Source organism: Corapipo altera, unplaced genomic scaffold, assembly GCF_003945725.1.
Source record: "Corapipo altera isolate COAL_440 unplaced genomic scaffold, ASM394572v1 44, whole genome shotgun sequence".
NCBI lineage: Eukaryota > Metazoa > Chordata > Aves > Passeriformes > Pipridae > Corapipo > Corapipo altera.
In genome coordinates this window covers 12190558-12204444 of record NW_020884880.1, presented here as the reverse complement: position 1 = coordinate 12204444, position 13887 = coordinate 12190558, and the positions used below count along the sequence as shown (strand labels likewise).

The 13887-nt window shown below is 37.9% G+C and overlaps 1 protein-coding gene across 2 annotated transcripts in view; it reads left to right on the top strand.

The window, feature by feature from the left end:
- SKAP2 (src kinase associated phosphoprotein 2) overlaps positions 1–5417 on the top strand; it is a 118951-nt gene extending 113534 nt beyond the window's left edge. For both annotated transcript variants that reach the window (XM_027639384.1, XM_027639383.1), the window contains 2 exons: positions 2524–2625; positions 3778–5417. In XM_027639384.1, coding sequence (XP_027495185.1) covers positions 2524–2616 — 93 coding nt within the window. In that variant the 3' untranslated portion in view covers positions 2617–2625; positions 3778–5417. The remainder of the gene's footprint in view (positions 1–2523; positions 2626–3777) is intronic.
- The last annotated feature ends 8470 nt before the right edge of the window (positions 5418–13887 follow it).

Genomic DNA, 13887 nt, shown 5'->3' with positions numbered 1-13887 from the left:
TTGAAGAAAGGACTAGGGGGCTGCTTATCTGCCTCGCTAGTTAAGCACTCTTGTGGTACTGAGGACAGGAAGGAGTGGTTAGGAGTTTAAAGAGAAATGTCTGTACTTTAGTCAGTTTAAAAGGGAGTGCTATCTAATCATTTTAAAACCTGAGATTAAAGTTTTATGTTCTTGGTAGCCAGGTATCTGCATTGTATTTTTGTTCAGACTTGTATAGACAGCAGATAGTTTAATTGGGATTCATGTTGCTCTTGAGAGCCATGCAAAGAATAGTAATGTAAAGTAAAAGCTTCTGTATTGCAATATTGTCTGTATGGTATAATGGTTGGAGTGAATCCTTAAATTAGTTTACTAGTCTGTTACATCAACATTCATTTCATCTTCTCACTTAGCTTCATGCTAGAGCAGTAAGTGGTATATTAGTAAGTAGCAAAAACCAGAAAGTTTTCAGAACAGCAGCATGCTTTTAATTTTAATTTGAGGTATCTGAATTGTTTCTTTAAAAACAATTGTTTCTAAGTTCATGTAGTGTTGCTAAGTGGAACATTTTCAATGGGTAATGTAATCCACAGGCTTTTTCTGTGCCATTTGTCATATGCAGTTTAATGACCGCTTAACTGAGCCACTTCCCTCATTTCATGTATTGTTTGTTTTTTTGGCTGATGTCTAGCAAAACTTGCTTAATCACTCTTTTCAGTCACTTCGCGTATTCCAAGTAGCAGCTTAAAATCTTTTGTTGCTTTCCCTTGGAGAGATTTATTGCTGAGATTCCAGTAGTGCCGCTCCTTTCAGCAATTTCCCACTGCAGTCTTGAAATCCAGTTTGTATATTTAAACAGTGTATTGTGAGATAAAGCATAGATTTTTAAACAGGCTGATCTGGAACATTATAAACCTCAGTGTCAGGGTATTGTTTCGCCTTTAAGGATTTGGGGTGTAATGTGAAGCCCCATGGGAAAGGTTAGGAGCAGTTCTTAACTTCTGTGGAGAGGAGTGTGCACTGAAGATTAGATTCAGACAGACACCTCTAGACTTTCAAGACCAGACCCATCCCCAGCACTGATCTGCAGTGGAAGGGAAAAGAAGGTGGAATTATTTTTGCAGCTTTCTCGTTTGCATGTTCACATTGTAAATGAAGGTGTTCCTGCTGCTTTTTATGTGTGTTTCCTTTAAATCACACTTGCTGCAGTATTTTATGGATAGCAGGATAGAATCTTTTAAATCTCCAATTCACTGTTAAGAGAAGGAGGAAAATGTTTAATTTAAGACTAGTGTTTAGCCTTCCACAATTAGCGTGCGTGTGCCTGCATGCAAGCATTTAAAAAAAACGGCAAAAAAAAAAAAAAAAGGGCAAAAAAAAGCCAGGGCTCACATGAAGATGGGCCATCAGCAGGGCTTCAGTTAAAGCACAGGGAGAGCTGAGTACACTAAGCACCTCATAGGACCCCAGAGAACTCTTGACCAGGCAAAATATGCCAGCAGCAAATCATTATAGCTCAGGCTCTAATGAAACTCCATTAACCCTTAAGCTCCACTTGACTATTTATAACCAAAAACTTTATCTACAGTCAAAATAATAGCTTTATCTCAGTAGGACCAGTAATTCAAAATCCTATAGTGTTTTATCTTCTCATCACAAGAACAGTGTAGCGGGAAGCAGACGCTGCTTATCAGAGATATCTGTGTATTTTGTATTTTTCATGTTTGTTCCAAAGTAATTTCTGTCTTACGAATCATTCCGTTTTCAGTGGGGTCTCTGTTTTAATAATACTTCATTTGTAAGTCAATATATGTGTGTGTGCAATTTCAGCTGTTAAAATTTATTGAACCACTGTTAGGATTGATTTTAAAATATTTATCTCATAGGAAAAAATTAAATTTGGATACCACAATACTCTTACTTGGTATTGCTTTTGGAAGATATTATTTCTTTAAACTATTATAATTCATTTTGTTTCATATTTATCTCACTAAGCCTAAACAAATTTCAAACAAAAGTACATTAGTCATCTGTCAGGCATATGAGATCTGCCATAGAATTTCTGCAAGCCTAAAGCAATAGTAGACTTTGTCCGTAGAAAGATTATGTATTAGATATGTAGTGTTCCCTTCACATTGAACAAAGTAGTTTTTAAAATAAGTTGATTGTAAGTTTGAGTTTAGCCTTGTCATACTGAAAGAATCCCTGTTGATTCTTATACGTCAGTGTTGTGCTATTAGATTTTGGTTACAAAGTTAAGGTTTTTGCATTTGTGATGAAGAGAGAATATTTTTAGTAGGTGTTGGAGAAGTGTGGCCATAATTAAGAAATTTTCCTGAGTCTGCCTGGCCTTTTTAAAATTTAGCTTCTGCCTTTGCTTAACTCTGCATGTGAATGCCTATAACAAAAAGATATAATGTTTTAATTTTGAGTTAAAATGGTTATAGCTGTATATAAGACAAAGCGTCCATAAGGAGTTGCATACAAAACTCTATTGCATTTATATCAGACTAAAGGTTAATACTGCATATTGTTTTCAATTAGGAGTACGATGAATATGGCTGGTGGGTAGGAGAAATGAAGGGAACCGTTGGCTTGGTGCCTAAAGCCTACATAATGGAGATGTATGATATTTGAGAGGCCTGGGTAAGTACATTTTAATCCAATCTTCTGTAATGGCTTCTATGTTCCCTTGTTCTCTGTTTCATAAGTGTGTCTTTCCTGGAACCTTTGTAGGAGTCCTGTTAACATAAAGATTATGGCAAAATATATTGACGGTTCAATTAAAATACTTATTTTCTGGGATTCTATATGAAATATTAAACCACAGTGTTCAATGGATGATATACTTAATAACTATGTTTCTTTTGCATATTTTTTTAAAATAAAATTGGTGCTGTTTCTAGTTAGTTTTGTTACTTTAGTAATATGTATGTATCTCACTGTGCAGAAAACTGTGGAAGGGGATAGATACTTGGACTCAGTTTGATATGCATGTTTGAGGTTTTTTGGTTAAAGATGAACTTTCAACTTCCCTCTCCCTAATCAGGAGAAATCTGCACTTGAAATAAAGAGTGGTATGCAGCTGCAGTTTACAGACCCAGCCTCTGAAGGAAGATTCTGCTGTACACATTTTGTGGTTTCAGTAAATGTAGTCAGATCGTTGCCTTGTGTATATTAAACATTATAAACTGTAATTGATCATAATTCTAAGGAAATGTTCCTCTTAGTCACTTTTTATAGAATTGTAATGATAGGAAATGAAATAGATGGTAGTTAACATATGGGGCACAAGCAGCCATATAGTGCCTGTTGCTCCTTAACATGCTAGCAGTTTATGTATAGCTGTAGGTTTGTGTTCTTTCAGGGCTTTTTCCTGTTCCTCAGATTTAGAAAAATTAAGCTGAACTTTGAGGGTAAACTATTGCTCAGTTCATGCATGCATTAACCTTTTAATACTCACTGTATATCTTGTGCAGTTTCACCGGAAAAACGAGGGAAATTTATGTGTAATATTGCAAGTCTTCAGGGTACTCTGTTTCCAAATGGTTTTTTATGCTAGGTTTTAGGTAATGATTTATTTTTCTCATACATTTAGTATTGTATTGTTAATTACTATTTTGTTGACACACAATGAAGACTTGATTCTTTTGCTGATGTAATAATTTGGCCTGTGTGGATACCCTTCTGACTTGGAGATGGAATTCTATGAAAATTTGTGAAAATATATTCAACCCCGTGATTTTTGCTAAGATTTTTGTCCATGGTAGAGTGGAATATTTTATCTGTACCTTACAGGTACTTCTGCAGAGTCAAATCTGGATACCGTGGAATTCTGATACAAGTTGTGCAACAAATCTTCAGTGCTACGTGGATGAGTACCTGCGGTCTCGCTGTCAAATCCAGGATGTTGTGGCTGAAAACATTGGTTGAAACAAAACGCTACGCTAAAATACTACCACTTATGGACAAGGGGTTGGGCAAGTCAGAGTTAATACTTTAAATACTCTTGTTTTGGAGCGTGCTTTGCCATTAGCATGCAAGATCAACTTTTTTGAAGCTTCCCACACAGTTGATTTGTGAGACCCTTAATCTGCCAAGGAGGCTGATCAGGCCAATGTGTGAGTTGCTGAGCCTGTGCAGGTCCCTGTGTAGTTGCTTGTGCTGTTTACGCTTCAGGCGGACCCTGGGAACAGTGTGGGTTAAAAGGTAACGTTAGCCTGAACTCAGAATTCGGATCCTTTCAGTAAACTGAGATGTTATGCTTTGTGTTAGGTAATGTATGGTCCTTGCTGGTACACTGGATTCTAATAGACGTCAAACGGGGTACGGAGTTTTGTTTCAATTTTTTAAAAAGAGATAGTCATTGAAATGGATTCTGTGCGTTATCAGCAAAGCATTAAAATGATAGATTATAGTCTTCAGATCTTTTACTACTTTAATTTGTCAAGCGTACCGGTGGATTGTGTACAGAATGTGAAGCGTTAATAGCAGGGCTGGAAACGCTCCTTCTCCCTTGTTAACATGGCAGCGCCATAAATCTGCCCACCGAAATGGCTTTTTATTAATTGCGTGATTCCGAATCCCTCCACCATCACCACCTACTTTTTTTTTTGGAATAAACCCCGTTCCCCCGTCCTCCCCCTCCCCATATCCTTGAGACCAAGTGCATACGGACGAGACTTGATTCAGCGCGGGGCCGGCGCGGGGGTGCCGCTGCCGAGCCGGGGGCGGCCTCGGCCCGGGCCCTGCGCTGCGCGGCTGCGGCGCTGGGTGGCAGCAAATTTTCGTGGGACCGGAGGAGGCGGAGGCGGATCCCGATCCCGTCCCTGTCCCCTTCCCCCTCCGTGCTGTCTGTCCCGCGCCGCTTCTGCCTTTTTTCCAGGAGAGGGAGTCCTTACCCAAGCGATGAGGGGCAGGGCTGCCCAGAGCGGCCTCTCCTGGGTGGTGGCAACCAAAGAAATCAAGTGGCTTTTGTCTGTAGTTCTGCTTTAGGGCTTCCCCCTCTTGGTACTTGGGGGAAGGGGGGAGGGGAAGTAAACAAACTGCCTTAACATTTAAAACGTAAAAGATATCTGAAACTCACTGGAAATGTCTTGGAGTAACGTCTCAAACGAATGGTTTACTTTAAATCGGTGCAAATAACATAACCTTTTTTGGATAAGAAAATCTCTGTTAATACAACTTAAACAAAACTCGGAGGTAGAAAATGCTAATCACATTATTTTCTTTGTTTGCTTAGGTTGCGCTTGCCTTTCTATGAGCAGTGAGAGAATGAATTTTATAAAAGGTGATTGTAACTCATATATTGTACAGTGTTTTACTTGATTATTTGCTCTGTTCTGGATTTGTACGATCCTGCCATTAGATCTTATAATAATGTTCTACTCTGCAAATTTTTAAGGTTCAAATAAAGTTTAATTGTTTGCAAACTGTTATGATGCTAATAATTCAACAGCCTGCTGTGTTACTAATGAAATTACTTTGTTATGATTAATTTGGAAAATAGTGTGTTGATTGTAGTAATTAAGCACAACAAGGTGAAGTAAATGATTCTAATGCCATCTGGCCTCCAGACTGAATGAAGAAATGAAATGGGGCTGTCATTTGAATTTATTCAGAGAAGTAAGGGTAATACAAATGCTTTCTATAGCAGAAGCACCCAGATATAACCGTGCCACTCTTTAGTATTTTTTCATGTACTTCTATAAATGGATAACTGGTTCACATATTTTTTCAGCATCTTGTTAGGATATACCTGTTTTTGCATGCTTTCACAAATTGCACATACTGATGGCAGTGTATGCACTGGTTCTTCTATCAGAGAGATGTATGGATAAGATTTAGAGACATTACATGCCTTGGCTTACCTTTTGGTTCTCTATTAATGATAAAACCTTTCTATGACTGGAATTAAGCTGAAAGTGAATGCTAATTAAGATCCCATTCTATATTCAAAGCCAAATGCATAAACGTCTTTCTTTTTTGGCTCTGCAGCCTGAGTATGACACAGTATTAGAAGGAGCGTAAAGAATAACCCTTTAAAACATGATCCAAAGACTGTTGAAACTGAGAAGCTATTGAATTTGCTTGCTTCTACATCAGGATCCTAGAACAGTAACTCAAAAACAGGCAATACAAGTTGAAAGTGCCTGTTGCTGAATACTCTGTCCTCTTTCTGAAAGAGATGCAATTATTTCTGTAAGCCAAACTAAACAAAAGAATGGCACTGACTTCTCTAAGCCAATTGATAGAAATCCATTTTTCTATCTCCAGTGAAGCAAAATGGAGTTGCAGGTATAGATCAGAGTCCTGGCTTGATAAAGTTCAGTGGGACCTGTAGGAAAGCTGTAAAATATTAAAATGTGATGAAAGTACCCAGGTAGATGACAGTGGTGTGCTCTTCAACTGCCTTTTGATGTTCCTCTCATCTCTCTCCCTCAAGTTGATGAAAAATTTATTAGTGTGTAACTGTGGGAATAAGCATATGCATGGAAGCCTTATAAACAACTTTCCACTTTACATAGCACAAAGTACTGATAAACTCCGTAAGACCTTCACTTACCAGGGTTTCTCTGAAGCTGACATTTCTCAGAGAAGTGTCTGCCTAATTCCATCTTTATTTAAAAAAAAATGACACTGTGCTCAGCAAAGAGTGCTCTGTCAAATCTCTGCTTTAGAGTTCATTTCCTGCCCAGCATCCAGTGTCTTACTGTGAGGGACCAGGACCAACCAACTTCACACTAGGAACTTAAAATCATGGATTCAAGCTGGGTGTAAGCAAGGGTATTTCATGCTTCTGGGATGAAATTGTGATTTGGCTGGTCTTTCCTTGTTACAGGAAGAAGTAAAAAGGGCTGAGGTGGTGGCAGGTTGTGCAGATCAAAGGGATGCAGCTTTTCTTATCCAACTGTGTTGTGCCAAGGAATATGTATATTTTCCCTTTAAATTTTAAAGTAGATCAGGCAGTGATAAGCCATGAATTTTTACATCATTATATATAATCCTTTAAAAATTTGTTTAGGAATACTTTTGTAATGGGATCTAGACAATTCTTTTTCTGCTGTATGGAATTTTCCTTAGTCCAAACTCCCACACAGAGAAATTCATAGGGAGCTGAGTTCACAGCAAAGTAGAGGCAGAACCTCTGCACCTGAAAGCTATGCCAACATGAGTCAAATTTAAAACTGAAAACGTCAGTTTCTTCCCAGCCTTTTGGGAGGAACGAATCTTGTAATTAACAGGAAAAGCTTAAAAATCCAAGGTGTCATCTTGTAGCAGCATGTGGGAGAATAAAGTACAACAGTGCAGTACAACAGTGAGAAGAAGAGCTACTGGTAGATGAAGAGGCAGATAGTTTCAAATGCCACTAAAAACCAATCTATCTCTATTAATTTTCTGCTGTAGCAAACTGATGTGTTGGAGCTTTTATTCTAAAGTATCCTCACTGGCTCAGAACCCATAGAACAAACTTCCTTTCACCCTCTATTGTAAAGCAAGTGCTACTCCATAAAGATATTTGATGGCTAATGAGCATTTTACAGCAAGACTTTAAAGTTTATACTGTGAGATGAAAAAAAAATCCACATTCAGTTACAGTGGGAGGATTTATGTTGGCAGAAGAGAATTACCAGTTTGGCCACTTTCAGTCTGCCGTAATTGCTTGCATATTTGTAAATAGTGCTTTGGGATTTTTAATGGCCACAGGCAATCAGGATTTTAGCTTTACACCTCATGGTACAAGACAGGTATGTAGCATCACAGAACTGACCCCCGTGCAGAACTGCCTTGTTTAAAGGAAAAAAAGTGTTGCACAGGATTATTATCAATCTTTCAAATGCCAGCAGCATGGACATGTGCCTTGGCAGTCTCCCACCCAAGAGCTGACATGGCCCAATGCTGCTTTTTAATAGTCAAATCTAATAGGGTCAGCATGAGAAAGGCAGAGCACAGACAGTCTGACAGGCATGGGCAACTCAGTTTATTCATTGGTGGTCTTCAGCCTCTGAGACTTCTGAGTTCTGTTTGGAAGGGAAAAGATGAAATCTGTAAACAGTCACATGGCATCAGGAAAGCAGAGGGACCTTCTTCCTTTTCTGTCTCACCTCTGAGAGGACTGCCATTCTTTCCTTATATTTAAATTAAAAGCAGTCAGGCATGAATGCACATGTATGTGTAGGAAGGAGTGTGGTTTATTATATCGTCACTTACAATCATGTTTTGATGTTGGTTTCTCCTTTCTGAAAGGTGTTTATGTCGGCATGCTCATAATGGCCACACTACCATTACTATAGAAAAAAGGTATTTCTAGCTTTTAAAAACGGTTATTTCTAGTTGTTGGAAGGCTCTATTCCAATAACTCCTGTTGTCCTACATTTCCCACCATCTTAGTGCATTGTGTCAGCTGTCTCTTATCAAAATCTCTGTATCTTGTGACAGTAATTTTTGTTTGCCTGTACCAGTAAAATAGTCCAGACTCCTGTTTTGCAACATCTTTTCCCCTTATTTTCAAGCTGATTTTGGACTTAGTTTTAAGGTATTAGACTGCAATGAAATGGAGTAGGGTGGGTAATCTATGCATCTGGAATTCCATTACTTGACAAAAAAATAGGCAATCCACTTTAGCAATTGTGAGAACTGTTTTGGAAGGTCTATAAACTAACCATCTTCCTATCCATTAATTCGTTTCTGCTTCTGAGACTCACACAATATACTTAACCACTTCTAGACTGAGATTACCTATTCAGCTACTCACTGTCCTATGATAACCACTCAAGGTCACCTATAGGTCACTATGGACTTGTGACCAGAGTTGCTGCCCTCTAATGTATCTAGTACTGCTTTAAAGGCAGCAGTTGGGAAACAAACGTCTTCTCTCCCGGTCTTTGTAAATTTTCAGGTGAATGAAAGTTCAAGATGCAGAGGCATCATCCAGAATAATCTCTCTCACTAAGCCATGTTTATGACTTGCACTTCTATGAATACTCTGTCTTCACTTTAGTCTTTCATTCATTACTAGTACAAAATTATGAAGAGGAGAATATGTACCATAAGGTGTCTTCCTAAAACATCGGATTTTTACAGAATTGGGTCAAATGAATGTTTCAGGTGGAGACTATGCAAATACCCACTTGAGAGTGTGAACCTGAATCCATACCAGTGGTGGTCTGTGTCATACTTAGGCAAGCAGAGAACAAAGCGCTACATGTCTGACTCTTTGCTGAAAACTGAGCCTTACTGATCTATGTTTGATATTATCTTGGGCCTTTCAGCTGCAGCATTGCTTCTGAACATCTCTAATAAATTCAATGAGCTAGAAATTTATGCAGGTGTTTGTCCATCAGGTGTGGATCGGGGTTTTGAATTATAGCCTGATCTGACAGAATGGCATATTAAGCCATGATGTGAAATGTTCCCATTTGCGTGTCCTCAGACAAGCTGATGATTCCAAGAAGCATACATAGACCACAAAGGGATTTCATCAAGCCCATTTCATTAAATGGTAATGATAATGTATTTCAGTGGAATTCTATTTTCTACATTCTGGTTGATGTTAAGGAGGCCTTCATGCAAAATACTCTTGCTTAGATGTCATAACATTTGAAACATGGGGAATATATGTTAGAGTAATTCAGTCAAAAACTGACCAGGGTGACTCATAGGGATCATTGAACAGAGTACTGACCAGCTACTGAGAGCATATGTATTTCATTTGGTAAACAGTGTTTGATTATGAATGGTGATAATTCAGACAATTATTCCAATAATTTTGTCTAGTTAACAGTAACAGTAGACATACTGTTTGCTAAATGTAATAACTGAAATTACAGTAGCTATTCAGACTACATTCATCATAATACTTATTAGTGTCTGCCCTTCCTATATCTGTGGGCTCTTGAATGTTCTGCTCATCCTAAGTGTTGTCATTTCTGCTGGTATTACAGAAAAAAATTGAAATGTAGGCAGTTGTCAATGACAGAAATGTCTTCTGTCTTTTCCACTTTCTGCTTCTTGAAAACAATCAGTTCTGCATGTACAGTCTGAAACAAGGGAATTTAGCCATGTGACTCCCCCTTTAACTCAGCAAAAGTTAGTAGGTAATTCTTAATTTGAGGGCACAGTATTAACTCCTCATTGACAAGAGTAAGCATTAGTCACATAGTTCCCTTGGCTTCATTGCAAGTGCTCCTGAAACTTCTTACTCATGTGAAATACAGGATTTAAAATCAAATTGGTGATATTGTGGGAACTTAATTTCTGTAATTTAAAGGATACCACTAACCGTGAGTTAGCCACCTGGATACAGGACACCAGTTTATCTATGAAATGGTTCTTGATGTTCAAAACCACTCTGTGCCCAGCACTTAACAAATACAGGAAGTATTATGAACACAAAGTGAATAGCTTTGGTGGTTTTGATCTCCAGAGAGGATCTCCTTGGCATAAGATAGTTCTTGTAACCAGATGGAAGTATTTTATGTGGTACTCATTTTGAACTCCCAGTTCACACACTGATGGTCTGCACACTCTGGGCTGAGATCTGATTGATTATGCCAGGATTAATTAGGTTTTACTCTCCTAAAAATGTCACAGGTATGCCAACTGTGAGAAAAGTTGTGTTTGACCCCGTCTGTTTCATTGTCTGCTCCTGCTCCCTACCAAATCTAAATTGTGTAGGGGCAGATACTAGTATTGTCTTCAGCAGCCTTTATTATAGACAGCTGTCAATGGCAGATGAATGCTTTGGCTGTGCCTCTATCCTTTCAGTGAAGGAAGGAGTAAGTGCATAATAATGAGGATTTATCTTGTTATATGAGTATACTGACACAGAATTATAACATCCGTATGTGGGCCACTGACAGTCCCCATGTCTCCCAGTTTATTCAATTTTCTCTAGGCCAAATTTATTGCTCTCATAATTAAGTCCAATCCTGAGGACTTAATGGAGTTGCATGTTTTGAAAGTAGCAGGAAATATGGCTCTTTCCTAGCGAGGAGCCTGCGCAGTGTCTGCTCTGGTCTGCCCGGGATGTAGCTCTACCCGTTCTGAACAAAGGGTATGTGACACAGGGCATAGCTTTAGAAGAAAATCCAAATTGGTCATTTTTATCATTTGTTCCATCTCATGTTAGGAATACCTGAGAGACCTTTTGTTTGCAGTAAGGCTTACACCCCTAGTTGCTAAATGGGATCGCGTTAATCATGGGTGACACCAAGAAATAACAGGCGTACATTGCTTCCAGGTAGAGGCAGATCAGGCAGAAGGTGAAGCTTTCCAATGGTGAGGGCAGTGAAGCGTTGGGGTTGGTTGCCTGGGGAGCTTCCGCGATTTCCATTTCTGGAGGATTTGGAGAACCTGCAGGGAATGAACTCACCTGCTAGGAATGACTGAACCATGGCGATTCCCGCCTTAGGGTTGGGGCATGTAGTAAATCACCTCCTGAGGTCTGTTCCAGGCCAGTTTTCTGCAATTCTGTAGTCAGTGGTGAGCTGACACCACTCTGATATGACAGAATAAATACAAGTCCAGTTTTTTTCTTTGCCTGGTACAATAAAAATGCTGCTGATCTGTGGGTTCACATGGTTCTCATCCTCCTTCAACTTCACAGGCTCCAAGCAGGAACCAAGTTCACTATTTCTTGCCCAACAAACATGTTAGTTCATTACCTCCATAATTATTTTGGTCCACAATTAATATATTTTAAAAAAGGTAAAGAATTCTTCTAAGTATCATATCCCTTAAAGCATGTTTGGCTGTAACAGATGTTAAACCATTTTTGACTATATGCAACATTACATTGATTGTAATTGCCGTGGAAAACATTTCATTCATGCATTTTTAAGCAAAATAGCTACAATTTCAAATTGTAGCCATTTATTCACCTTAGGTAGTTAATTTTTAGTTCCCACTTGGGCGTCTTAGGAAATAGAGAAAAAGATAAAATTAGCCTTCAGTTTTGTCTGTTGTCTCTTTCCCCTCTTCTGAGAACAGAAAGAGATTTTTCCAGAGTCCACTCAAGTAAATAGAAATGTTCTTGTCCTTATAATAGGCTTTGGATCAGGTCCACCTGTAAAGGTAGTCCCCTTTTTTTCCCCCCCATACTCTTGAATGAATGCATGATATATATTTAATGATGGCAGTATTCTTTATGAGAAGTCCTTTTAATTCTCTATGTAAGAAAGTGTTCTGTGATGTGGCTACCTGATTTTATTGAAACTCACGTCAGGAAAAAAAAATTATTGCCTTCCCTGTCAAAACTGACAGTAATTGCGAGGCCAAATATATTGCTGTGATTGACTTGTAAAACTAAATCTGTAATATTTCAAGTTTGTAAGTTGACTTCTGCAGCTCTCAGGAAATATAACCCAGTATTTTCTTTGCAAACTGACATCTCTTTATCAATTTCTTTTATGATCTTTGTTCTTATTTGTGAGAGCAGGGAGTATACAGCATTTATATAGATGTACTGGATGGCATTTAATGAGTCCACTTCTGGGGAAAAGTAGCTTAACAGTAGCTAAAGGAAAGCGAGGAAGTTTTAAGTACAGGTACCTCTTATGTGCTTCTTGTTGTGCATAATCTTTCAGCAATAAATACTGCATATTGATTACTTAATTGTAATGGAAACATACTTGGACAGGAGCAACATTATAGCCTATTTACTGTCTTAATTTTTAAAGAGATTTTAAATTTTAAAATGAGTACTTCACTAAATGCAGCAGAGTGCTCTTCTGTGCATAACTTGATGTAGAAGGACTTGATCATCAAGGCTGCATTTCTGGGAAGTCTTTCCATTTCAGCTACCTTCCTTTCTCTTACCTTTGTAAAACCAGAAAAATCTGTAGTTGGTGTTTAGTGTCTATTTACATGTATGAAATTCACTCCAGATCTAAAAAATCACTGTAAACTGATCAGCGAAGAAGGCTCCAAATAGAGTTCTGTAGAGAATAAGTATAAAAGTTTCACTTCTTTGCCTAAAAAAAAAAAAATCAAACCTGTGCAATATTTTCCAGGTTAATAATGAATATTTTTGAGGAATTGTAGTAAAAAGTGATCCTTCTTTGGCTGAAGGAAAAAAAAAAGGATCTACATATCAAATAATGCATAAACCAAATGCTGACTTAAAGACTTCCTAAATGTCAACTAACAGCACTACCTGAAAAATAAAGTAAAAAAGGAAGATATATCTTAAATATCATGTAGTCATTTAGCTGGAGTGTTGAATATATACAATAAATACAAGTGTTGAAGCAATATATATTAACAGCCTCAAAGAGGCACTTGGAAGTGGCATCCACAATGTTGTATATTGTTTCAAATGTACAATACCAGATTATTCTGGAACAGAAAAGATGAAGTTTCCTTTACAGGAGAAAATATTCTCCATTTTACTTGATCATTTCCAATCTGTTGGGTATTTGGATGATATTGCTGTTGGGGCTTTTAATTTTTCTTTCTGTTTTTTCTTTTTTTTTTTTTTTTTTTAATTTTTTAAAATTTTTTTGCTTATTTTTAATTATTTTAAATTTTTTTTTAAATCCAAACCAGTGAAGCAAAGCCTGGGAAGTAATAATTTCTTTGAATCTTAATGCAGTCTGTCTTCTTAATGAGCCTGCTGCACTGCCCTGAAAACAGCCCTTTACAAATAAACATGCTGGAAGTGATTTAGCCACAATGTCCAGACTGTGTAAACATCTAATTATTACAATAAAATTGTCAATAAATATACATTACTGCTCCCTTTTCAAACGTTAACCAACTTTCTCTTTGCTTGATAAAAAGGTATAAATTGTACTTTTATGTCTCGGCGGGTTTTGTTTTCATTACCCTGCTTGCTGCTCTTCAGACAAAAGAACACAGCCTAATGTCTGAGTTATTCCTGGATGGTGAAAACTCCTACAGTTTTTT